This window comes from Cetorhinus maximus, chromosome 18 (genome assembly GCF_964194155.1).
Source record: "Cetorhinus maximus chromosome 18, sCetMax3.hap1.1, whole genome shotgun sequence".
Classification (NCBI taxonomy): domain Eukaryota; kingdom Metazoa; phylum Chordata; class Chondrichthyes; order Lamniformes; family Cetorhinidae; genus Cetorhinus; species Cetorhinus maximus.
In genome coordinates this window covers 44184070-44210573 of record NC_135896.1, presented here as the reverse complement: position 1 = coordinate 44210573, position 26504 = coordinate 44184070, and the positions used below count along the sequence as shown (strand labels likewise).

At 43.2% G+C, this 26504-nt stretch overlaps 1 protein-coding gene across 1 annotated transcript in view; it reads left to right on the top strand.

The window, feature by feature from the left end:
* pygl (phosphorylase, glycogen, liver) overlaps positions 1-26504 on the top strand; it is a 165549-nt gene that overhangs the window by 29495 nt on the left and 109550 nt on the right. Inside the window, exons 5-6 of the mRNA XM_078563411.1 lie at positions 1163-1294; positions 22644-22755. Of these exons, the coding sequence (XP_078419537.1) occupies positions 1163-1294; positions 22644-22755 (244 nt within the window). The remainder of the gene's footprint in view (positions 1-1162; positions 1295-22643; positions 22756-26504) is intronic.

The following is a 26504-nucleotide window of genomic DNA, read 5'->3' as shown; positions in this document are numbered from 1 at the left end:
AGTTTGGTACATCCCCTCCAGTCCTGTTGTTCTCTCTGGCATTGTCCACCCTCTTCTCCCTCAATTAAAGCAGGAAATTGTAATGATGATGCTGTGCTACAATCGGGCCTTCAAATTAAGCATTTTGTCAGCAGCACATTTTTCTCAGTGCTCTTTGCCAATTAACAGGTGTTGCAGATCCCCCACCCTCCCACCCCCTCATAATCCCCGTTGCCAGGAAGAGTGGCATGTCTGCATCATGCCGTCTTACACACATGGGAAACACAGAAGACAATCCCATAACTGACTCATATCATACCCTTCCATATATATTCATCTCCAGAATGGTGACACACTCACCCTTGCAGATCTCAAAAGGTCATTGAGCCTTTTGCGGCACTGCAGCCAGATTCATTGGACAACCCCAAGTCTACTGACCTCTGCTGCCATCTCCGTTGAGGCTGCTTTTGTCTGGCTGGGAGGTCTGCTCTTCCTGTCAGCAGGCATGAGGACCTCCCGCCCATCACTCACAGCCTGGAGGAGAACTCGTAGGGAGTCACCGTCAAACCTTGGAGCCATCTTTGGTCCTTTATACTCCCCAGCTCCTGGCTCCATTCTCTTGGCCGTCTGTGAGGGGACAAAGAGTTAAAGGCCTGATTTTTCAATATCATTAGGGGAATGGATCAGTTGCATTCCAATGTTATTTCTTCCCTGGCAAAGGTCCTGAATGCTTCCAAACTAGCAGAATAGTCATACACATTTATAAACAAGCTCTTACCTACTGCAATAGCTTACAGGAATTGAAATTCTTCAACACAAAATTCTTAAGCGTCCAAAGAATGCTTTTCTTATATTGGAATTGTGTGACTGACACTGGATTTTTTTTTAAAACAGTGAGCTATACTTAAACCTTGATTTGCATTTATATAGATATCAGGCAGATAAAAATACACTCCACTTCATGGAGTAGGCTTGGTATCATTTATGTAATAGTCTAATATGCTGAACTCACAAAAACATCTGGCTTAAAAAACCTCAAAAATATAACAGAGCTGTCCTGATAAAACTGAATTGTTCTCAACCTGTCTGCATTATGCTCCAAACCTGGAAGCAAGTTTCTGTGCAGGGTGTGATAAATTATTTTCATATGAATAAAAGTGAACTTTATTCTGCATGATTAAAGGTGGAGGAAGCTGATGACTGGCTGCGAAATGGCAACCCTTGGGAAAAGGCTCGTCCAGAGTATGTACTGCCCGTTTATTTCTACGGCCGTGTACTACATACCGAAGATGGTGTCAAATGGATTGATGCAGAGGTATGGTTTTTTACCTTTACATTTATCTAATCAAATTTGGTAATACATTTTTGAATCTAGTGTTCATAATCAGAAGAGCTCTCTTCTAACAATTTGTAATTGCGATGAACTGCTGATTAATATACTTAAAATACTTAGCTAACCCATTTGGTTGACTAATTTAATTCACCAATATAGTTCATAAATTATACAAACTAAGAAATCTCCCAGAGTGTTATTCTTAGGGTGGAATCATCCCAGATTTGCACTAAGTGCAGTAGCGGGCAGGTAAGACGACATTTTAATCGCCGACTTCGATGGTGGAGTTTCACACCGTATCATTCCAAACCCGCCACATTATTTATGCATTCCTGGGAAACATGCCGAATGAGAGTCCGACCGCCATCACCTCGCTGCTTCATCATGCCGGGCACCATATTTAAAGCCCAGCCTCGCGCAGACATCTCAATGCTTCCAGAACACGACTGCTGCAGGGAAGACATAGCCCTGAAAGGCAAAAAGATTGCAGCCCCCAGGTTAAGTGACATATCACTGGAATGCCTTTTGGATGACGTGGAGTCCCGCCGGGATGTCCTCTACCCCTATTCTGGCCGTAGGATGGGCAGTGGCATGACCAACCAGGCTTGGGAGACGGTGGCAGCGGTGGTCAGCACCAACGCCCTTCAAAAGAGGACAGCCACCCAGTGCCGCAAGAGGATGAAGGATCTCCTCCGTTCCGCCAGGGTAAGTCACTCTTCTCATCGCTCTCAGCTCACAAACTCACAAACCCATCACACATCCACAGGGCCCTCATTCACTACTAGTCCAAGGGACATCAATATTCACTCTCTCATACTCACCGTCATTGTCCTCATCCCGTCCATGGGACCACTCACCACCCACACATGCCAGGCATACTTATCATCTGGCCTAACAGGCGTCTGGCTGACACTTTCTCCATCTCTATTCATGAAGGACAAGCTGACACAACAACAGGGAGAGGTCGCAGACCAGTGGAGGAATGCTTGAAATCAAGGTCCACACGGACTTTGAAAATAGAGCCATCCAGCTGGTCGGCTATGATCTGGACCATTCCTGTGCTGACTGTGAGGTCAGCGGTGCTCCGTCAAGTGAGGGTCTAGCAGTGCAACATCCATCAGACAACCATGCTGTGAGTGATGTGTCCCGTTTCACAGGCCACTGCCATGCACAAATTATCTCCCTTTGCTTCCGCAGGCACATCTTGGAAACAGCCGATGGAGTCCATGGCCCAGGGCCTCCAATCAAGCCCCGAAGAAACCTCTGAAGAGGAATCTGGAGGCACCCTCCTTGAAGCCCCATCACAGCGCTCACCCACACCCTGCACCAGCGCAGACACACACACCAGTGGGACCTAGCTTTAGAATAGCCTCAGATCTCTTGGTCATCTGCAGGAATGAAAGGCGGCATCTGTAGACCCTGGGTGTCTCTAGGCGCCAACCAGCGACGGCTTGCTATGTCTCTTGGGTGACATGTGCGGAAGCCCCAGCCACCCCTCCTTCCTGAGGTTGCTGCTCCTGCCTCTGTGCAGCCAGGAGCCTCAGTCGCTCTCTCCTCTGTCGTCTTCGCTCTCTGTAGGCCATCAGGCATACAGCTAGTTCACCAGGCTCCATGACCCTGATGTACTCCTCCTGCAGATTGAAAGAGAGAGACATGTTGTTAGCATGGTGTACTAAGAACCTGTCCTGGTTAAGTGTGAAGGCCCCTTAACACTTCCCGGAGAGTGCTGGCCACCACTTGGATGGCCAGAGATTAGTGTGCAGCGTGGCTGCCCGAAACCCCACCATGTCTGCCCCACTCCACCTGCCCAATTGATAGCAGCCTTGCCCATTGCACTGCATGCTGTGCTCTCAGCTCAGAAGCAGGCATTCTCCCTAACCCATGCTGCAAGGCTGCACTGTTAGCTTGAACCATGGGGGAGACTGGTCCAAACCGGGATGTTGACATTGCAAGAGGCTGTGAGCGTCTCCAGCAGTGACTGCTCCATGGCAAGCTTTAGTGAGGTGATTGTACAATGTGTGCAGTTGTCCAACTGTCCTGCAGTTCACTAAAATACTCATTACTTTGCAGTCTGTGCTGGGGGCAGAGGGGTAGGGCTGAAAAGCCTTGGAGCATTTGGTGGCACTTTTATGCTTCTGCATTGCTTGAGTGAGCAGATAAGCTAGAAGCCGAACTCTAGTCATTATCAATGTGGCTGCGCCTGAACTGTCTCAGTTGCAGACGAATGGTCACTTTATCCAGGTTTCCCTAATGCGTGGCCGCTTCCCTTGCCCACCTTACTTCCCACCCCGAATGCTTGTACTCTATATTCAATGGCAGGACTGGCCTTAACACTCACCCCCACCCCATAAGTCACCTCAACTGCAAAGCAGCCCTAGCACCCCCATCCCCCAATCCACAAGTTGCCTCAACAGCAGGGCTGCCCATAACCCCCCCCCATAAGTCGCCTCATTGGCAGGGCTGCCCTTAACCTCCCCACCACCCTGCAACGCCCCATAAGCTTGAATTCCAACAGGTGACCCTGGCGAGCGCTGCACAAAGTTACTGTGTACTCACCTCCGAGTTCCCCTCAAAGTGCAGCCCACCAAATGCATGCCTTTCATGTGCTGCTGCAAAACACAGCATGCTTTCCCACTGACGTGGACAGATGATCCCGCAGGAGGCGACAATTCCAGCAGGCTGGCCTAATAATGATATGCAGATGTATTACAATGAGAGTCACGATGTCCGATGGTGGGAAATGCAACCTGCCATCGGTGGGCTGAGCGGTCAATTGCGAACTGGTTTCACGCCATTGTGAATCCGATTGCCCTATATTGTCTGTTTATGCCACCGAACACGCCCGATGTTGGCGGGCACAGAAAATCTCGGCCTTAGTATTTTAAAGGATGTATTGCTTTATAATGAGAAGAGTGTTGTACCATGTATTGCACAATGTAAGCTCAAATCTTTCAATATGGAGGAGGCCTCCAACGCAACTTAAGTTGCTGATGCACATCTGGACCCTGAGGAAGTCGCGATGTGCGCACATCTGCTGTACTTACGTGGTAAGTTTAAACTTCCAATTTCCCGTTTTATCCTGGCCAGGCTGCTCCACGATTCCTATGACAGTGGAATCACATGGCCATATCCAGGAAATTTGGGCTGTTTGCCCCATATTTACCCAGGTTTTTACACAGATTTACTTGGAGCTTATTATAGCAAGTATAAAGCCAGGGTAACTCTAAGTAAATCAGTTGTACTGTCAAAGCACAACGGCACACCCAGCAATGTTCAACCCTCCCTTCCAACAATGTTCACTCCCACCCCTGGCCATGTTCACTTTCAACAATGTTCACCCCGGCCCCACACCACTCCTCCCACTCCCAGACAGTGCTGAAACCTTTCCGCACCCACCACTCCTGACTCACCTTCCGGAATCCCTGGCTGCTGTCCAGCCAATGTTGGAAGAGCCAGCATTGTGGGGGGTGTTGAGTATTGTTGGTGGGGGTGTGAGGGGGGTTTGAGCATTGTCAGGGGGTAAGGGAGGGGATTAACACTGTCAATGAGGGGAGGTTGTGCACTGTTGGGGTTAACAGCTCTATTTAAAACAATGTAAGTCAATAGACTGAAGCCAGATCTTAAGGGAAGTGTCTTCAGCTCATGGCAAGAAAAGGAGTGTGGCTGCACTGGAATTACGCTCAACAGTTGGCCCCCCGACTGTTCGTCCTTGCATCCCTGCTGGAGCTAGCATCAGAAGATGCAAAGGCTCCAGCGTAAAATGGTAAGTGGGCAGATTAAATCGCAGTCAACATCAGACACACCGTCTCCGACGCTGATTGGAAGATCTGGGCCGTAGTATTATGCAATACCAATAGACCTCCTTCGGCATTGCTCATATTGTTCAAGACTTAGATTGTGGTTACTGATACATATTGACATTCCAGGCGGTCAAATCACATGGTGAGGTAAGACTATTTCTTATGTTATTGATGTTGAAAAATATGGAGAGATATAGTTACCCAGATCCAACTATATCTATATCAATAGTTCTGCATGCAGCATGAATTTTCAGTTCTCACACTTCTTGTGTCACATATTTATCATTCCAGAGTATTACTAATTACTTTATAGTTAGTGAATGGATGTTCTTTTAAATTTGTTATTCCATAAAATAAATGGGAATTAAACATAAAATGACAACCATTATTACCAAAAATTACCCATATACAAATACAATACTTACCTCGAGAGAGAATCAACGTAACCTGGAGAGAGAGTCAAGAGCAGGAGCGGACCTGGGATGAAGCAGGAGCAGGGAGAGAATAAATTGAAGCTCATGCTCAGGCTCAGGGCCTATCGCTTACCAGGAGAAAGAGAGTCGGGGGAGCAAACCTGACAGGAAGCGGACCTGAAAGGAAGCAAAGCAGGAGCGGACCTGGGCATACTTAGGTTTGATAAAGTGAGGAAAAGAAAATCAAACTGTGACATCACAGGAAGGCCTTGAGTTGATTGGCTGAAGAAAGAGTGGTCCAAGTGAGGGAGCCAGAGACAGCGAGACCTGAGAGCTGAAGCCCAGAGGCATTAATTAGGTAAACAGCTAGGGACAGTATTTTAAGGGGAAAATAGTGTTTTCTTCAGATGAGAGTGTGAGAGCCGAAGGCTGTGTTGCCTATCAAGTGCCAGAGTTAAGGACAGCTCCTCGGGGCTGGCAAAGAACTTGGAGTGGGAGGGCAAAGATCCAATTGTTGTGGTCCACGTGAGTACCAATGACATAGGTAGAACGAAGAAACAGGTTCTGCTGAGGGAGCATGAGCAGCTAGAGCTAAATTAAAAGGCAGACTGTGCGGGTAATAGTCTTTGGATAATACCTGAGCCACAAGCAAATTGGCATGGTGAAAATAAATTCAGAGAGTTGAATGCATGGCACAATGATTGGTGTGGGAGAAATGGGTTTTGATTCATGGGGCACTGCCACCAGCACTGGAGAAAGAGGGAGCTGTACCATTGGAACGGTCTTCGTTTAAACCGTGCTGAGACCAGTGTCTTGGCGAATTGTATAACTTGGGCTGTAGGTGGGCTTTAAACTAAATAGTAGAGTGGAGGGTTCACGTGAGGGGAGATTTGGAAAGTTAAAGAGAAATGGCAAGGCAATAGTGCAAGGCAGCAACACAGGTAATGATAACCAGAGTACTAAAGGATGGGTGAGAGTATACAAACGCAAGAGAGCACCAGCAAATAAGGACAGAGTAGGGGAAAATGGTATGGAAATGGAACTAAAAGCTCTTTATCTGAATGCATGCATCATTCATTACAAGATGAATGAACTGATAACACAAATAGAAATAAATGCATATGACATGATAGACATTACAGAGACATGGTTAAAAGGTGACCAAGGTTTGGACCTGAATATTTAAAGGTTACTTGGCATTTCAGAAGGATCGGAAGAAAGGAAAAGGAGGTGAGGTAGCTCTGTAAATAAAGGATGAGCTCAGTACAGTAGCAGAAATGACCTTGGTTCGGAAGATCATGATGTAGAATCACTTTGGATAGAGATAAGAAATAGCAAAGGAAAGAAGTCACTGGTGGGAGTAGTTTATAGGCCCCCTAATGGCAGCTACCTTGTAGGACAGAGTATAAATCAGGAAATAACGGGTGGCTGGTAAGAAAGGTACTGCGATAATTGTGGGCGATTTTAATCTTCATATAGATTGGACGAATCAAATAGATTGGACTCAGATTGGCAAATGTAGCATTGAGGATGAGCTCATAGAGCGTATTTGGGACAGTTTAGTAGAACAATACGTTCTGGAACCAATCAGGGAACAGTCTGTTTTAGACCTGGTATGGTGTAATGAGACAGGATTAATTAATGACCTCAGTAAAGGATCCTCTAGATAAGAGCAATCATGACATGATAGAAATTCATATTTAGTTTGGGGGTGAGGAACGTGGGTCTAAAATTATTGTGCTAAACTTAAGTAAAGACAATTACAAGGATATGAAGCCAGAGCTGGCAAAGGGCACTGAAAAGTAGGTTAAAATGTAAGATGGTAGAGAAGCAGTGATAGACATATAAGGATATATTTCATAATTCTCAACAAAGATATATTCCATTGAGAAAGAAAGACAATAAGAAGGGTGTACCATCCGTGGCTAACTAAGGAAGTTAAGGATGGTATCAAATTGAAAGTAAAGGTATACAATGCTGCGAAGATTTGTGGTAGGCCAGAAGATTGGGAAATTCTTTGAAACCAGCAAAGGATGACTCAAAAAAAATAAAGAGGGAGAAATTAAAATATGACAATAATCTATCAAGAAATATAAAAACAGACAGTAAAAATATTGCTGAAAAAAGATTTTTTTTGTCGAAGCTTTTCGTCTTGCTCTCATCAGGACAATTCACAAGAATATCAAATGCAAAGGGAACAACAGTTTATACCGCATGAGAAGAGAGTGCTGATTGGCTGACAAATGGACTTTGTTTGGTAGAAGTGTTGCCATGGAGAACGCACCAGTTAATGGTGACTGACAGTTAACTGCTAAGCATTGTTTGAAATTTAAACCAGGCAGGTTGACTTCTATCGGTCAAGGCATTGCCCTGAGGAATGAGCCAGTGAATGGCTGTCACTAGTGTTGTTTAGCTGAAACAGGCGCAATGGGTGAAGTTTTCCATGCCCCCTGGCTTCGGGTGTGCTCAGCAGCATGAGCAGATAATATGGAGAGAAAGCCAAAAGTCGGTTTCACAACATTGTCAAACTAGTTTGCGATCATCCACTCAGCCCCTCAATGGCGTTTCCTGCCATCGGACGTCAGGAACCTCATTGTAATACATCTGCATATCAATTATAAGGCTCGCCCGTCGGACTCACCCCCCCACACTGGATCACCCGCCCACGTCAGAGTGATTGCATGCCGACGTGTTTCACAACTGCACATGGCTTTAGGGTGAAAGGGGAAAGGTTTAGGGGGAACATTAGGGGGAACTTCTTCACTCAGAGAGTGGTGAGAGTGTGGAACGAGCTACCATCTGATGTGGTAAATGCGGGCTCACTCTTAAGTTTTAAGAATAAATTAGATAGATACATGGATGGGAGAGGTCTGGAGGGTTATGGACTAGGTGCAGGTCAATGGGACTAATATTTCGGCACAGGCTAGAAGGGCCGAATGGCCTGTTTTCTGTGCTGTAGTGTTCTATGGTTCTAAGTGACGTGCACCTGGCAAGCTGCACTTCACTCGGGACTTTGAGGTTTGTTTGCCCATCTTGCTTTGGGCACTCTCGCAGTCATCAGCACCAGGCTTAACAGACAGCACCACAGTATTTTTAGGGGGGGCTCACGGGCAGGACTCTACCTACCAAACCAGCCATAAGGCAGGGGTGGCTTTGTACAGCTGCAGGGCTAGGGCTTGCTTGGGAAAGGGGGAGAAGTGGCCTCAGGCAAGGGAGGAGGCAGCGGAGTGAGGGCTGTACTGAGGAAGGGAAGTATCCCAGAGTTAGTGTGGGGGCACTGTGCAAGTGGCCTCAAGGTATTGAGGGCTGAGGAGGCAGTCTCCAGAGCAGATGGGGCCAAATGGAGATGTGAGGGTGTGCGTGAAAGAGTGAGTGGTGATGTCCCTTGAGCTGGCAGTGAGTGAGATGCCAGTGAATGTGGGCTTGAGTGTATGAGTTTAGAGATGGTTGCCTGCAGCACAAATGAGATCATTCATCCACTATCTGCATTGGTTGGCAACCTCTTCTGTGCAGCATTGGCACTGATCACCACTGCCATCGCCTACCAAGCCAGAGTGGTAGCATCGCTGTCCCTCCTGCGGCCAAAGCAGGGGGGTAGAGGACATCATGGCGGGCCTCCATAGCGTCCAAAAGGCACTTGAGGGACGCGACACTAAATCTGGGGGCTGCAGTCTTCTTGCCTTTTGGGGCCATGTAGATTTGCAGCAGCCATGGGCAGGAAGCACTGTGAGATGTGCACACGGCTGTACTTTAAATGTGGCGCCCGGCGTGATGAAGAGGCACGGCGGGCCAATTGGAACCCACCCACCATCGAATCGGCATGTTTGCTGGGAATGCATAATTAATTTGGCAGGTTTGGGACAATACGGCGTGATACGTCATTTTCCCCACCCGCTACCATGCTTAGTGCAAATCTGAGATGATTCTGCCCAATGTGTGTACTTGTTCTTTCTGTCTGCAAAGAACAGGGCCCTGTGTATTAATATACATAGCTTCTAGTATACGCAAATGTGCCACACTGCGAGCCCGACTGACAATCTCAAATTGGTTGTCAGTGTAATTCTTAGCACACTGAGGATTATTTAGCAAATGTGGTCCAATCGCAGAATCACATCTAATGTTGGACACTGTGTTTTGAGTTTTGCAAACACGGGCTTGTTGGGTACAGTCTGTACCTTGCCCATTGCAAACAGTGGAAGGGACATGCTGTTTGATATGGTCCGCCAGTCTTTGGGCCATACAGTATATATACCTAGCATCACACTGGCACTGAAATTCATATACAACATTACTCATTTGTGTGATAGGCAGAACGTCTTTCTGGCTTGACGGCAACATCTTGTTAATGGCGAATACCACTCATGTTGCTACTGCATAGTAACAGCGTGAAGCAGCTAGCTTCACCCATTGCTCAAATTTTTCAGATACCTTGCCCCTCTAGCTGCAGATTATAAAAAGCAAACGTATCATCTACATATCAGAAATATGCAAGGGGTAGAAGGTTAGGTGTCATTCCATCAAAGACATGTTTCTCATGGAACCCAACAAAGATGTTTGCGAGAGCTGGCTCTAGAGGGGTTCCCATGGCAACACCCTTTTTTGGACATACATGGATGGCATTTGGGCATTCACGGTGTCGTTAAAACTGAACTCAACTACGCGAGTTGCTGAGTTCATAAGTTCAATGAATACTGATTCACGCAATGGCGGCGGGTCTAGATTGCCAGGATATAGTGCTGCAGCACTAATATCTATGGCTTCCTTAAATAGAACATTGGTGACTAGGCTAGCAATGTCAAATGAACACATGGACACAGTATTACTATCGATATGCAAACCCTGTACAGTCTTCGCAAACGTGAAGGAATCTTTCATCATGTATGTGGAAAACCTGCTCAAAACTGGGTTTGTAACAATTCGCCCAAACAGTTGGCCAATTCATGTTGTGCGGAACCGGTCATAGATAAGATATGGTGTAATGGGACATCACTTTTGTGTGTCTTGGGCAGCCCATACATATGCGGACGCAGTGAGCCATAAGGATGAACCCTGTCACATTTATCACACAGCAACTCATCGCTCTTACACAAGTCCAACAAGCATTTATTTTTAGCTTACTTTCAAGCAAGGAAATCCGTTCATGTTGAGTGGCAGGTCCAATGGATACGAATTTGGACCTGTCACTAAGAATGACCTGCACTTTGTTGATATAGGCACACTTGTTAAGGATGACTATCCCCTTCCCTTTGTCAGGTTTACTGATGTGTATGTCTGGGTTGGTCTTAAGGCCTTTCAATGCTGTAAGACATACGTATTGCATGAGAAAAACAGAGAGGTCATTTGGAATCCCACAATATGCGTGCACTAGATCAGCTAGGCGTGTTTTCAAGGATTCATTGTCTTCAGTGCATGCTGGTTTGTGGAGGGATAGTTGGGAGTAGAGGAGTTCGAACTCGGCAAATACCTCTTCCTGGTTGATTTGGGATGAAGGCACACCAAAATTGAAACTATGCACAAGAACAAACTCACTTTCTGAGAGTACATGGTCAGAGAGATTTGTTACATGTTTAGTGGCATCCTTAATTGCGTTTCCTTACAAGCCTTAATGGGCTCCATCCTGGGCTCAAATTCGCCTTTGAACTGGAGCAGTCAAATGAACTCCCTTTCCTTGACGTATTAGTTGAGCAATCTGCCAGGAGTTCTCTATCATCGTCTACCACAAGCCTACCTTTACTGTTCAATATACACGTTAGGATTCTTACAGTTTCACGTGCTATAATTTTGGCCTTATTGGCAACCTCGTAAATAGGGCCCAAGCCATTTGCTCACCATGAAGCTTGAAGCCGAAATAGGGAGCGTCAAAGGCATCCTGCGGGATAATGGCTACCATGATCCGATCATTTCGCGCTGTACATCACGCAAACTCATGAATGGGCGTAAGGCCTTCACTTTCAGTCCTGAAAGATGCCCTGTACTTTAGACTACCCTGGAAGAGCAAGGTATCTCAAAAATTTGAGCAACAGGTGAGGCTAGCTGTTTCACGCTGCTCCTATGCAGTAGCAACGTGAGTGATATTCGTCACTAACATGATGCTGCCATCAAGTCAAAAAGATGTTCTACCTATCACACAAATGAGTAATGTGGCATATGAATTTCAGTGCCAGTGTGATGCTAGGTATGTAGGCTGTATGGCCCAAAGACTGGTGGATTGTATCAAACAGTATGTCTCTTCTGCTGTTTGCAGTGGGCAAGGTACAGACTGTACCCAACCCACCTGTGTTTGCAAAGCTCAAAACACAGTGTCCAACATTAGATGTAATTTCGTGATTGGACAACACTTGCTAAATAATCTTCATTATGCTAAGAATTACGCTGACAGTCAATTTTAAGATTGTCAGTCAGGCTTGCAGTGTGTCACATTTGCGTGCACTGGAAGCTACATATATTAGTATACAGGGCCCTGTTCTGTGCAGAAAGAACATGTACACACATTGCGCCTCTGTCAGCTAAACAACATAAGTGACAGCCATCACTGGTTCATTTCCCAGGGTATTCGGAGGCAAGCTGCCTGGTTTAAATTTCAAACAATGTTTGGCAGTTAACTGTCAATCACCATCAACTGCTGCATTCTCCATGGCAACACCTCTACCAATCAGAGTCCACTTGCCAGCCAATCAGTACTCTCTTCTCATGCGAATAAATTGTTGTTCCCTTTGCTTTTGATATTCTTGAGCATTGTCCTGTTGAGTGCAAGACAAAAAGCTTTGAGAAAAAACTCTTTTTTTTCAACAATACTTAAGTTCTGTACTACCAGACAGTAAAAGCTTCTACAAGTATATAAAAAGGAAAAGATGAGCTAAAGTAAGTATTGGCCCTCAGATGCGATTGGGAAATTAATAATGGGAAACAAGCATATTTCAGAAACTTTTACAAGTATTTTGTATCTGTCTTTACAGTAGAAGAGAGAAAAAACACCCCAAGAATAGTAGAAAATCAATAGGCAAAAGGGAGGGGGAACTTAAAGCAATCAACACCACTAGAGAAAATGTACTGGGAAAACTAATGGAACTGAAGGCTAACAAGTCCCCTGGACTTGATGGCCTTCATCCTTGGGTCTAAAAAAAGCTCAGAGATAGTGGATGCATTGGTTGTAATCTTTCAAAATTCCCTAGATTCTGGAAATGTCCCAGCAGGTTGGAAAGCCATAAATGTAATACCTCTATTCAAGAAAGGAGAGAAACACAAAGCAGGACTCACAGCCTAGCATCTGTCATTGGGAAAATGCTTGAATCCATTTTTTTTAATATTCATTCATGGGATGTGGGCATCACTGTCTAGCCCAGCATTTATTGCCCATCCCTAATTGCCCTTGTTCAGGATGCATTTTTTTTTAAGAGTCAACCACATTGTTGTGGGTCTAGAGGCCAAACCAGGTAAGGACAGCAGATTTCCTTCCCTAGAGGACATTAGTGAACCAGATGGGTTTTTACAATTGACAATGGTTTCATGGTCATCATTAGACTTTTAATTCCAGATTTTTATTGAATTCAATTTCACCATCTGCCATGGTGGGATTCAAACGCAGGTCCCCAGAACATTACCCTGGGTCTCTAGATTACTGGTCCAGCAACAATACCACTACACCATTGCCTCCTTCCATTAAGAAGGTAGTACAGGACATTTAAAAAAATAATACAATTAAGCAGAGTCAACATGGTTTGGTGAAACAGAAATCGTGTTTGACAAATTTGTCAGAGTTCTTTGAGGATGTAACAAGTAGGGTGGATAAAGGATAAACCAGCAGATGCTATGTATTTGGATTTCCAAAAGGCATTTGATAAGGCATTGCATAACTTGTGTGAAACCTTTTAAGAGCTCACTGTGTTGGGGGTGATATATTAGCATGAACAGAGGACTGGCTAACTATGAGGAAATAGCAAGGCCATTTTCAATTTGGCAAACTGTAACTAGTGGAGTGTCACAAGGATCAGTGCTGGGGCCTCAGCTATTTACAATCTATATTAATGACTTGGATGAAATGACTGACTGTATTGTAGCCAAATTTGCTCTTGATGCAAAGATAGGTAGGAAAGCAAGTGGTGAGGAGCATACGAGTCTACAATGGGAATAGATAAGTGTGTGGGCAAATTTTTGGCAGATGGATTGTATTGTGGAAAAATGTGAGGTTGTCCACTTTGGCAAGAAGAATAGAAAAGCAGAATATTATTTAAATAGAGAGGGTCCACAGAATGCTGGAGTATAGAGAGATCTGTGTGTCCTTGTACATGAATCACAAAAAAGTTAGCCTGCAGGTATAGCAAGTGATTAGAAAAACAAATGGAATGTTGGCCTTTGTTATAAGGGGGATGGAATATAAAGTAGGGAAATCTTGCTACAACTGTACAGGACTTTGGTGTGATCACACCTAGAATTCTGTGTAGTTTTGGAGGGATATACTTGCATTGAAGGCAATTCAAAGAAGGTTCACTAGGGTGATTCCTAGGATAAAGGAGTTGTCTTATGAGAAAAGGTTGAGCAAGTTGGGCCTAAACACCAATGAATATAATTCCAAAGAATGAGAGGTGATCTTATTGAAACAAGTTTCTGAGGGGGCTTGACAGGGTAGATACTAGGAGGATGTTTCTCCTTGAGGGGGAATCTGCACAGTTTCAAAATAAAGGATCTCTCATTTAAGATTGAGATGAGAAGGAATTTCATCTCTCAGAAGGTCGTTAACCTTTGGAATTATCTTCCACAGAAAGCAATAGAGACTGGCTCATTGAATAGATTCAAAGCTGAGTTAGACAGATTTTTGATCTACAAGAGAATTAAGGGGCAGGGCAGAAAGTGGAGTTAAAACCACAATCAGGTCAGCCATGATCTTATTGATTGGTGGACGAGGCTCAAGGGTCTGAATGACCTACTCCTCTTATTTCTCATGATCTTCTATCATTACTAATAATATTTACACATGGGTCACACTTACAATACAAGGTATCTCAACATAGGTCTCAAGTTTGAAAAGATCAAGTGGCTAAGCCTTCTCAAATTCTCAAGTATCTTTTCTAACACCTTTTTAAATTTTTAAAATCTTTTTATACCTTTCTTAGCTCTGTGAGAAACTGCATGTTTCAAAATATTACCTCATCTACTGAATTTGCTGAACTTTAGTTTTAAATCCCCAAACCTAACTCGCACTCCCTAATTTTCTAGATCCTATGTCCAGAGCCTTTTCAAGGTTAGAGGTTACAAACAGTTTTGTGATCTCACCTTATTAGTTAAAACATTATCTGACTGGAATTTATTTTACTAACTAAACATCACTAACAGAAATTTCTGACTGGAATTTGTTTTACTAACTAAACATCACTAACAGAAATCCACTTGAAAGCTTAAGTTAATATAAAGAACTTAATTTCCTGACATTACTTTTCAGTCCTTTCAATGCTAGGTTGTACTGCTGCTGCTATGAGATGCATCATCCAAGCATAATGCTCTAGGTGTACTGAAAATAGATACATTTTGTTCCAATTTAATTTTCAGGAGGATTAAGAATCTGGAAACGATGGGCATAATATTATGCTCCTTGCCAGGTTGCTACCCTCCTGCCTGCCTCTGACCTGACTGCAATTTTACTGGTTGTGAGGGCAGGTGAGGCCTAGGGCAGCCTATCCGCCCTCACCTCAGTTGAGACCCTTAAGAGACGAATTATTGGCCTCTTAAGGGCCGCTTCCTACCTGGGTTCAATTTTGAGGCTAGCGGGAGGAGTTCAGGAGCAGGGGAGAAGCACAGCAGGTGAACCTGCTCAGGCTCAGGTGGGAAGCGGAGTGAGGGTGTCCGCTTCGCTCAACAGCCCCGTTTCCACATCCAGCTGGATATTCCTTCTCCCACAGCCTCTCCATCAAGACCCCTACCCCTCTCTCCTCAACCTTCCAACCCCTTCCCCATCCCACCCGACTGGCCTCATGCCCCCTCCCCTCACCACTGAGATCCACGCACTTACCTGGTCCTGGACTCTAGGACTTAGAATTTGGGAACCGCGTAAGGGGCAGAAGTCCTGTCCCCAGCCAATTAATGCTCCATAGAGCATTAAATGACTGTGAGTTGCTATGAGGGATGCGTTTCCCACCGACTCTTCAGGTGGCCAGCAGGAAACTCTGCCATCCAAAAAAGTCCTGCCTCATATAAGTTTGCAGCAAAGAAGGACACCATTTTCCAACTATCTCTGTACTGGCTGTTAACTAGAATAATCCCAAATGAATCCATTCCCATGCTTTTTCCCCATAGTTCTGTAACTACATCTGCTTCAAATATTTCTGCACTTTTTTCTAGGAGATCCAGTAGGCTTGGCCTCAAGACTTGCCTGTATCCAATCATTCCATGCTCTACACACTCTACATAAATAAGTTTCTCATAGCTCACCCTCAGTGGCAATTTTAACTAGGTAACCTCCCATCACTGGCTCCACAACTAAAGGAAATTGTCTTTCATCTATGAAACATTGCTTTAAAAATCCCTATAAATAAATGATCCCAGTAATTCAGTTCACACCTCTTAACTATAGTTTCTCATTCTTGGTACTCCTTCTTTCAAGCAGTTCAGAAATAAATTTTCCACAGTAAACTGACCTGAACTGTTAATGGATAAACCTATTACATTGTAATTGTTAACTGTATCCGTAATACTTATTCTTGCCTGCAACATCCATAGGTGGACCTGTAAAGTTTGGAGGATTTGAAGATTTAAGTTATGTTTTGAGTAACATTTCTTTAAATTTAAATTTATGAGTTGAAAGATTTTTCTTGAAGGTTTTTTGCACCTGTGAAATTTGTGTTTGAACTTCTGGTGTGATACAGCTTTCAACTTGTTTAGTCTTTATAATGTCATTCATTATTGGTGCCACTATTTTATCCCCTTCCTTTGCCAATCCCCAGGTTAGTTTCAGCTGAACCCTGACTCAATGTGCAACACTGTCTCTCCTCCAAAGGCAGGCCTTAGATGACTGCTGCTGCCTTGGGTCATAATTTCTCCATTCTTTTGGCCGGAATGATTGCTTGAAGCTACCATTCTGACATCATTGGCTAGGCAGCCATAAATGGCAGTCCAATATAATATCTTCCTTCCTATTCTCCACAGCAACATCGATCCTTACGCGATTGCCAACTCATTCTGTTCCAGTGCTGTTCTAAATAATCTTTGGTCCGTTTTGCAGCCACGCTAGCTATATCCTTTCCGTTCTGAAGCAATTCAAGGAAATGCATACTGGTACTTTGTAGTCTGAGTTGACTATGGCCTAACAATATAATTTATTTGATTGCTTTCAATCCTATCAGCAAAATACCACCTCTCCTGAAACTGCCACCAGATGGATTTCTTCACTCACTGGTGGATCCTGTCGGCATCCTTCCCCTGTCTGAACACAGAATGTCAATAATATTAAACTGAAATGTTTATTACAGTTATGTATGAGGAGTGAGAAACATGATAAACAGCCTATGATAACAGTATATAAAGTACACTGATTTAACTTATATATACTATTTTCTGATAAATATTTAATGATAGTTGTAATCATTCATATGTTTTACCAGTGGCAGAGGTTTATGAGCATGGTGCACACTAGCTAACTATATAGTGGACCCAAAACTGAGTAAAACAATCTTAATGAGCATTTCATTAGATAGTACTCTGGGATCCCGCTATAACACTGGTCCATCTTGGACTTCAAAATTTTCATTTAAATTTCTCCATTCAGGGTGTATTTCAGAACATTGTTGAAGTATAAATGCTCCACAATGCATCCCTCTGTCAGGATGCTAGGTCAAATAATCCTGCCCTGTTGCTAAGTCTGAGCAACTTCATAACAGTGCCATCAAGTTCCAGTACCTTGTGGTATCAAAGCCCAGAACTACCCAGAGTGCAGCTATATTACTACCCATATTGCTAAACACCAGATATGTAACTCTAACTGATACTTATTGAATATCATCTTGCTGTGTATGTTCAGCTTTAATACCAGAATGGGACTATTCCAATGCACTCCTGGCTGGTCTCCCACATTCTACCCTTCATAAAGTTGGGGTCATCCAAAATTCTGCTTCCAGGTCTTAACTCGCACCAAGATTCTCATTCTTGTTTTCAACTCCCCCCATGACCTTGCTCCTCTCTACCTCTGTAATCTCTTCCAGTCCCATAACCCTCTGAGATTCCTACGCTCTAACTCTGGCCTCTTGAGCATCTCTGATTTTAATTGCTTTACCATTGGTGGCCATGCTTTCAGTTGTCTAGGTTCCAAGCTCTGGAATACCCTCCCTGCACCTCTGCTCCACTCTACCTTGCTTCCCTCCTTTAGGACACTCCTTAAAGTCCACCTCTTTGATCAAGCTTTTGGTCATTGACCTAATAAGTGACTTGGTGTCATATTTTATAATGCTCCTGTGAAGTGCCTTATTGGGCCGTTTTATAACATTCGAGGTGGTATATAAATATAAGCTGTTGTAAAGGAAAATACATTTGAAATACAAAACATTTACTGTTTCACATAATAAAGAACAGAGTTGTGGCAATCATTTTGCAAACACCAGTAGAAGTTTTTTAAAATTTGTTCATGGGATGTGGGCATCACTGGCTAGGCCAGCATTTATTGCCCATTCCCCTTTTCAGAGGGCATTGCTGTGGGTCTGGAGTCACATGTAGGCTAGACCAGGTAAGGATGGCAGATTTCCTTCTCTAAAGGTCATTAGTGAACCAGATGTGTTTTTATGACAATCAACATGGTTTCATGGTCAACATCATTCTAATTCCAGATTTTTATTGAATTCAAATTTTACCATCTGCTGTGGTGGGATTCAAACCCAGGTCCCCAGAGCATTACCCTGGGTCTCTGGGATACTAGTCCAATGATAATACCACTACGCCACCACCTCCCCAAAGTTCCTGAATAGCAATAAGTAAAAATGAAATTTACTTATTCATTTACTAACTTAGTGGTTATGACATTGACATCAGCACTCTATAAATATCCTTCTTGTTAAAAAGCAGCGTATTCTCTTACAGTGAGCAATGCCACAGGAAATCTACCTGCATTTAAATAAACATTTCCAGAATGCCTGTCCTACTGCAGATGTGTCCCTTTGTATTAGACACCAATGAAACACAACTAAACAATTTTTATTTTAAAGAAGCATATAAAAACATTATTTCCTGCCTTATTTTCTGATCTGGGTGTAACTTGGTGAAGTTATTGCAATAAAGAGGAGGGATAAGCAGCTCTCATTTCAAATTAGCATCCAGCAATAATAATTAGCCTTCAATTGATCACAGGACTTATTTGGCATATTTCCCTATTGTGTGTTCCTGTCAAGTGGCCTTAATGTGACCAGTCAAGTTGGCAGCTAAACATTATGCATTAGAATTTATGTGGGGTTTCCCTTGACCTTCCACTGAAGTTATGACTGGGAGTCCAAAAAAATCCCTGCAAAAGTTTCATGCATTCAACTGTGCCCCTGATCTCAGACCACCAATGAGTATCATCATAAGAGATCAGCTATACCTCACACAGTGGGTTTATAATTTCTTCTGAAATTGTCACTAGCATAATACGGAACCAGTGGGATTAATTATTTCATAATTGGGCCTAGTGGCCAAGGCTTTCAACAGGTGGTATTTTGAACTAATCCAAACCTGGCTGGCTAACTGAGTGCGGTCACAGTGTCCAAGCTGAACAATTCTCCTGGCTCTGGTACAAAAATCATTCCCCTTTAGCAAGAAAGCTCATCGAAGCAGCACCATTAGCTTAAAGTTTTGCTGAACAGAGGGTGTGATTGCTAAACTGTTTTCTTTTTACTCAACTCCCAATATGTCAGGGAAATAAATATTCTGGTGCACAACATTTCAAAAGTACAGACAGAATGGAAATGGAGGAGGAGTAGCCTTCAGGGTAAAAAAATGACATAAAAACAGTAGTGAGAAAGCATCTTGGCTCAGAAGATCAGAAAGTAGAATCAGTATGGGTGGTGTTTAGGAATAACAAGGGTCAGAAAACACTGGTGTAAGTAGCAGCTGCCTAACAATAGTTATACCATGGAACAGGACATTAAGTAAGGAATAATTGGAGCTTGTCACAAAGCCAATGTAATAATCATCGGGGGGTTTTCATCTTCACATAACTGAACAAGTCAAACTGGCAAAGGCAGTCTGGAAGATGAGTGTAGAATGTTTTAGCAACAGTTTCCTGGAACAATACATTGTGAAACCAACTAGGGATTTTATACTATAGAGCTAGTATTTATACTTTAGAGCTAGTATTCTTTAATGAGGCAGGATTAATTAATAATCTCATAGCAGAAGATCCTCTGGGGAAAAGTGGTCATAATACAATTGAATTCCATACTAAATTTGAGAGCAATGTACTGAAGTCTAAAATAAGAATCTTAAGCTCAAACAAATCTAATTACATAAGAATGAGGGGAGAGCTGGCGAAGGTTGATTGGGTAAATAGACTAAAAGGTATAGCAATAAATAAACAGAGCAAAGCATTTTAAGAAACAATTCAAAATGCTCAGCAAAAATATGTTCCATTAAAAAACAAAAACTCAGCAAGGAAGATCTATCCATAGCTTACTAGGGAAATCAAGGATACTATTAGATTAAAAGAAGAGGCTTATAATGTTGCAAAGAATAGTAGTATGCCTGAGGGTTTGGGGAGTTTTAGAAACCCGCAAAGCGTGATCAAAAAGTTGATAAAAAGGGGAAAAATAGAATATGAAAGTAAACTAGCTAGGCTTATAATAAAAACAGAATGCAAGAGCTTTTACATGTATATAAAAAGGAGATTATCAAAAATAAGCTTTTGCCCCTTGGAAGCAGAGACAGGAGAAATTACAAAGGAGAATGAGGAAAAGGCAGACTTTGAAATATTGTGCCTGGCTTCACCAGAAATAAAAGGTAACCAAGGGGCTAATAAGAAAGAGCAATTTAAAAGTAATTAATATCAGCAAAGGAAAGAGATTAAATAAACTTAAGAGTTCTAAAAGAGGTAGATAGTGAATGCATTTGTTATGATTTTCTAAAACTCCCAAGACCTAGAACAGTCCCAGCGATTGTAAGTTGGTAAATGTAATACGGCTACTCAGGAAAGAAGGGAGAGAGAAAAGAGGGTACAGTAGGCCAGTTAGCCTGATATCAGTCATGGAAAATGCAGGAATCTATTATGAAGAAAATTGCTGAAAAAAGAGACGTTTTATGTCAAAGCTTTTCATCTTGCACTCAGTAGGACAATTCGCAAGAATACACTCCTGATGAGTGTAAGACGAAAAGCTTTTTCAGCAGTACTTAAGTTCTGTACTACCAAATGACTATTTATTAAGGAAATCTTAACAACGCACTTAGAAAATAATAGTATCATCAGACTGAGTCAACATGGTCTTGTGAAAGGAAAATGGTGTTTGATAAATTTATTAGAGATTTTTTTGAGGATGTAAGGGTAGATAAAGGGGAGCCAGTAGATGTAGTATATTTGGATTTCCAAAAGACATTCAATTAAGTGCTGCACAAAAGGTTAATATGCAAGGTAGGGGCTCATGTAATTGGGGGTGAGATATAATAGCATGGCTGGAGTATCTGGTAATGGGCAGAAAGCAGGGATAAATGGGGTCTCAGCAATTTGCAATCTATATTAATGATTTAGACAAAGAGATCAAGAGCAATGTATCCAAGTTTGCTGATGATATAAAGATAGGTGGGAATGTAATCTATGAGAAAAAAACAAATAAGCTGCAAAGTGATATAGACTTAAGTGAATGGACAACAAGGTGGTAGGCGGAGTATAATGTGGGGAAGTTATTCGCTTTGGTAGTAAGAATAGGAAAGTAGAATATTTTTAAAAGGCGTGAAACTTCTATATGTTGATGTTGAGAGAGACCTGGGTATACCCGTACAAGGGACACAAATGTGGATGCAAATACAGCAAGCAATAGAAAGGCAAATGACGTTTGGCTTTTATTGCAAGTGGATTGGAGCGCAAGAAGGAGAAATATTTGCTACAATTGTATAAGGCTTTGGTAAGACCACAGAGTACTGTGCACAGTTTTGGTTTCCAAAATTAAGGAAGGATATATTTGTATTGGAGGTAGCACAGCAAAGGTTAGTTAGGCTAGATTAGTTCCTGGGATGGGAGGGTTGCCCAGTGATGAGAGACAGAATAAATTGGACCTGTACTCTCTGGAGTTTAGAAGAATGAGAAGTGATCACATTGAAACATGCAAAGTTCTGAAGGGACTTGACAGATTAAATACTGAGAGATTGTTTCACCTAGCTGGGGAATCTAGAATAAGAGAGGCAAAGCCTAAAGATAAGTGGTTGATCACTTAGGACTGAGATAAGAATTTTTTTCATTCAGAGGGTTGTGAATCTTTGGAATTCTCTACCCCAGAGGTTGTCGATGTTTTATCATTGAGTATATTCAAGGCTGAGGTTATCAGATTTTTAGTCTCTCAGGGAAGCAAGGGATATGGGGAGCAGGCAGGAAAGTGGAGTTGAGGGAGAACATAAGCCATGATAGTATTGAATAGCAGAGCAGACTCAAGGGGTCATGTGGTGTAGCCCTATCAGTATTATGTTCTTATTCCAATTTTTTTTTTAACTTAAAAGATTTTTAGTACTGGTGCTACATTTCTTGAAAGTTGCAATGTCAAAACTTTGAAATATTGCACTTCTTGTAAAATCTTTCATTCCAAGAAGATTATACAATGATTCAGTGACAAAACACTGCCTGCTGTAAACTCTTCTGGCAGTTATCAAATATTTTAAGAATAATTAAACAAAAATAAGGTTGTCATTTCAGCTGAAGCATGACGTTCAGACCTTTGTATGAAAGAATAAAAATTTGGAATATTATAATTACTGTGTCTTGTAATTTGTTACAAGCAGACCAAATCAAAAAGAATAAACCTAACAATCTGGACATTTGAATAAAAATGGAAAATGCTGAAAATGTATCTATAAAGAAAAACACAGATTATTGCTTTTTCACATGTGTACCCTTCATTACGGGAGGACAATAGTCCATTCCTCTGTATTGAAAATACAATACCTTTTGTGCTGCTGATAAACCTGCAGGTAGTTCTTGCCATACCATATGACACTCCAGTGCCAGGATACCTGAACAACACTGTGAACACTATGAGGCTGTGGTCTGCCAAAGCACCAAACGACTTCCACTTGCATCATTGTAAGTATTCTATTGCGATAAACATTGATTCTATAAATTGAACAGTCCTGATATTGGAAAAATAATTTTAAGCATAGGAGAGATCATAAATATATTAAAAGATATGGGGAGTTGTACTAAACAAAGTGGAGATAAACAGTGGCAGAGACTTGATGAATTGAAAAGTTCATTTCTGTGCTGTAACATCCTACAATCTGTAAATTCAAGATAAAAACTGTTTTGAGCCATTTATGTTTTATCTACTCTATAAGCCTGTTTTTAGAACACTAGCATGGTAAAACTTCTAATGTGTCTAGTAGGGGGTTAGGAATAGTACACAATTTAGAGCACGTGCCTAAACTTCCCTTTTGGTAGTACATTATATATTCCTGCTGCGATCCCTCCTGCACAATTGAAAGCTGAATTTTGAAGTGCTGCTGCTGTACCTTTTGGGATTTTTTTTCAGTATTGTGGGGGATTTTATGGAGCCCACAAGAGTGGGAAAACTAGCTGGGATGTGAAATTTTGATTTCCCAACGGCAGTTTGCGATTCAGAGATAAAGTCAGCAGCGTGTTTGCGGCGTGTGGAGCATTGTGCCAGCCTGCGGTAGGTTCATACTTGTGTATTCATGGCATCCAAATATATTACATTAATGTGAAACGGTTTTCAATGAAGTCCTACCCTTGGGATAAAGTTAACGGTGCATGAGAATCTTGTGGCACCCAGTTCACAATTGTTTAAAGGTGGCATGCTTTGTGCAGTTGTGTCTAAGTTAAGCAGCTGTCCATGTTGAACTCTGTGGTACAAGGCGGTGGGTGTTGAAAGGTTTGTGTTCAAGTACAGGGTGGTGCAGTGGAGGGAAAGGAGGGTGTACAGAGGTTGGTGTTTGGGTGCAGGGAAGTGCAGTGGAGGGTAGACAGGTTGGTGTTTGGGTGCAGGGAGGTGCAGAGGAGGGTGGACAGAGGTTGGTGTTTAGGTGCAGGGAGGCGCTGATTGAGGGAAGGGCCTAGTGCCCTGGATGTGGTGGTCCTGTATTCTAAAGCGCGGGGTCAGTGCTATTAATGAACGGTCAAATTGAAGATTCTGCATGGTGGAGGGAACAGTTACAGTCAAAGTGGGGAGTTGTACTCTGTATGGGGGCAGGTCCAGAGTCAGGTTCGGGTATTGGAAGGTTTCATGGGACTGCGTCACAGGAGTGGATAAAAGCATTGAGGAGGATAACTGGAGGGTTCAGGGTCAGTGGGCTTTGGGATGGTCACCAGTGTCAACATAGGGGGGAGAGATGGAATGTGCAGTGAAATGGTAATAGGATCCAGGGTAATGGAGGGGTTCATGGGTAACAGAGGGGAGAGGAAAGGTTATGTTAGGTGGATCAAAGGTAATGGGGGCAAACTGAAGGTGATAGGAAGAGGGTAGAAGGTACAGGAGTGGGTCTCAAAAGTCATACACACCACACTTCTAGGGTCTCGTTCCAAACACAGTTTTTCTAAATATGAGCTTGATTGAAGTGGGAGAAGGATCGCTTTGGGTGGGTAGAATTCATATTGCACACAATGGGCTGATTAAAGGGTCTCCCTAATAATTAGTTAAATGGATGAGAACCATGGATATACATGCTCTCACATCTGCCCTCTTCACACAGTGTAATTACTGCCATAACCATGGATCTCTTCATCAAATATTCCTACAACCTCGGGAAGAGGATGAGAGAATGCAAAGAATGAGAGCTTTGGCTGTCCAACAACAGAGGCTGCAACCAACACCAGGCAGCACTACATGGGGAGGCTGATCTAGACGCTGCCATCCAGGGAAAACTTCGGTTAAGACGGGCACTAACACATCAGCACATCCAGAGGACAAGGACTAACTACGCCCAGATGTCAGCGAGGCGATCCCAGAGACATCAGAGGATATCCTAGGAAATGGTCACTGAGATATGTCGGATTGTTTATCAAGACATACAGCCACGTGGGAACCCCTACCAATGGCCCTCAAGGTTACAATGACGCTCAATTTCTATGTCAGCGGTGGCTTCCAGGGCATGATGGGCAACATATGTGGCATCTCACAGGCTGCTACACAGAGGTGCATAAAGGAGGTGAATGATGCCCAATTTAGTCTCGCCAATGATTTTATCCACTTTACCACTGATGAAGACAGCCAGGCTGCAAGGTTAGACGCATTCAGTATCATCACTGGGTTTCCTCAAAGGCAAGGTGTCACCGACTGCACTCATGTGACCATAAAAGCTCCCTGGGAACAGCCAGCTGCATTTGTAAATCGTAAAGGGATTCACTTGTTGAATATACAACTGGTGTGCGACCATGGGAGAATAATGCAGGTGGGTGCTCATTTCCCAAGGAGCTGTCATGAAAACATCTTGCGCAACTCACAGCTCTCAGAGGTTTGAAGCCCCAGCTCAGGTTGATGGATAGATCCTTGGTGTCAAGGGCTATCCCCTACATTTATGGCTGATGATGCCAGTTAAGCATCCCCAGAGCAAGGCAGAGGAACACCACAATCAAGTCCATGCATGCACCAGAGCCATCGTAAACCACACCATTGGTCTTCTTCAAATGTTATTCTGCTGCCTTGACTGATCTGAAGGGGCTCTGCGATACGCACCCCAAAGGGTGTCACAAATATTAATGGTTTGCTGTGCATTGCACAATGTGGCGCTGCAACGCAGGCAGATGTTGCAAGAAGAAGAGCGCAAGGATAATCACCCCTCCTCAGATGGCAAGATTTGTCAGAGCATGAGGAGGAGGCCATAAATCCACATGACTTTCATGGATACCAGGGCAATGGGGAGACATGTAAGGGATGCCAGGAACAACCTAATCTACACAAAGTTCGCACAACAATAACAAATCTGCATAATCATTACTCCATCTCCAGACCTCCATTGCCTTCCTGGGGTGTAGACCTAGCCCTGCCATCCTCCCTTGTTGAGTTAACTATAAACCTGCATCCTCGACCACGTAGAATAGAAGGGGGAGCAGAGCTTTGTCACACACACTCACTAGTGAGTGCTGGCACCAAGGACATCTTAGGGATACATGGACATCCATGTAACAGCCTGCCTTGCCCAATTATTCTGATTCAGCGCCATTTTTCAAGTGCTTTGATTACTACTGCACCTGCCTCATTTATACCCGCTGAGAGTAAAGTGGGCCATAACCTCCAGCGTGCATAGATGGGGGGGCAGTGGGGATAGCTGTGCATACATTTTGAGCCATGTTCCACAGAATGATCATCACAAATGTAACGATTCACATGAACATTCAATATAGAATGCACAAAAATGCAACACATCTCATTCAGGAATAATGTCTGTATCCCTATCTCCTCTCTAGCCATCCCATTGTGAGAAACATGGACGGGCCATGACCATTACACCTATTGCTATGTTAGGCCCCAACAATTTTCAATATTACGAACGATTACAGAAAATAAATTATGTTGTACGTATTTTTACAAGTCAGAAAGACATGGAAAAATCACCCATGCCGCCTTAGTGCTCATACTTTTTCCAATTTTATTTTCCACCACTACGTCTAGGTGTGACCCCGACATCAGCAGCTGAGGCAGAGGCATTCTGCTCAGTGTCTTGCCCCGTTGCCTTTGATGACCTTAGCAGGCATCCTCTGGAGGCATGGGACCTTGAGGGTTTTGCCTACCAGAGGTCTTCTGCTCTGGTACAAGAGCTTCCCCCTCAGCCCTGCCTGCTGGAACTGTTGAAGTCCTTGGTGGAGGGGATGAGGAGACA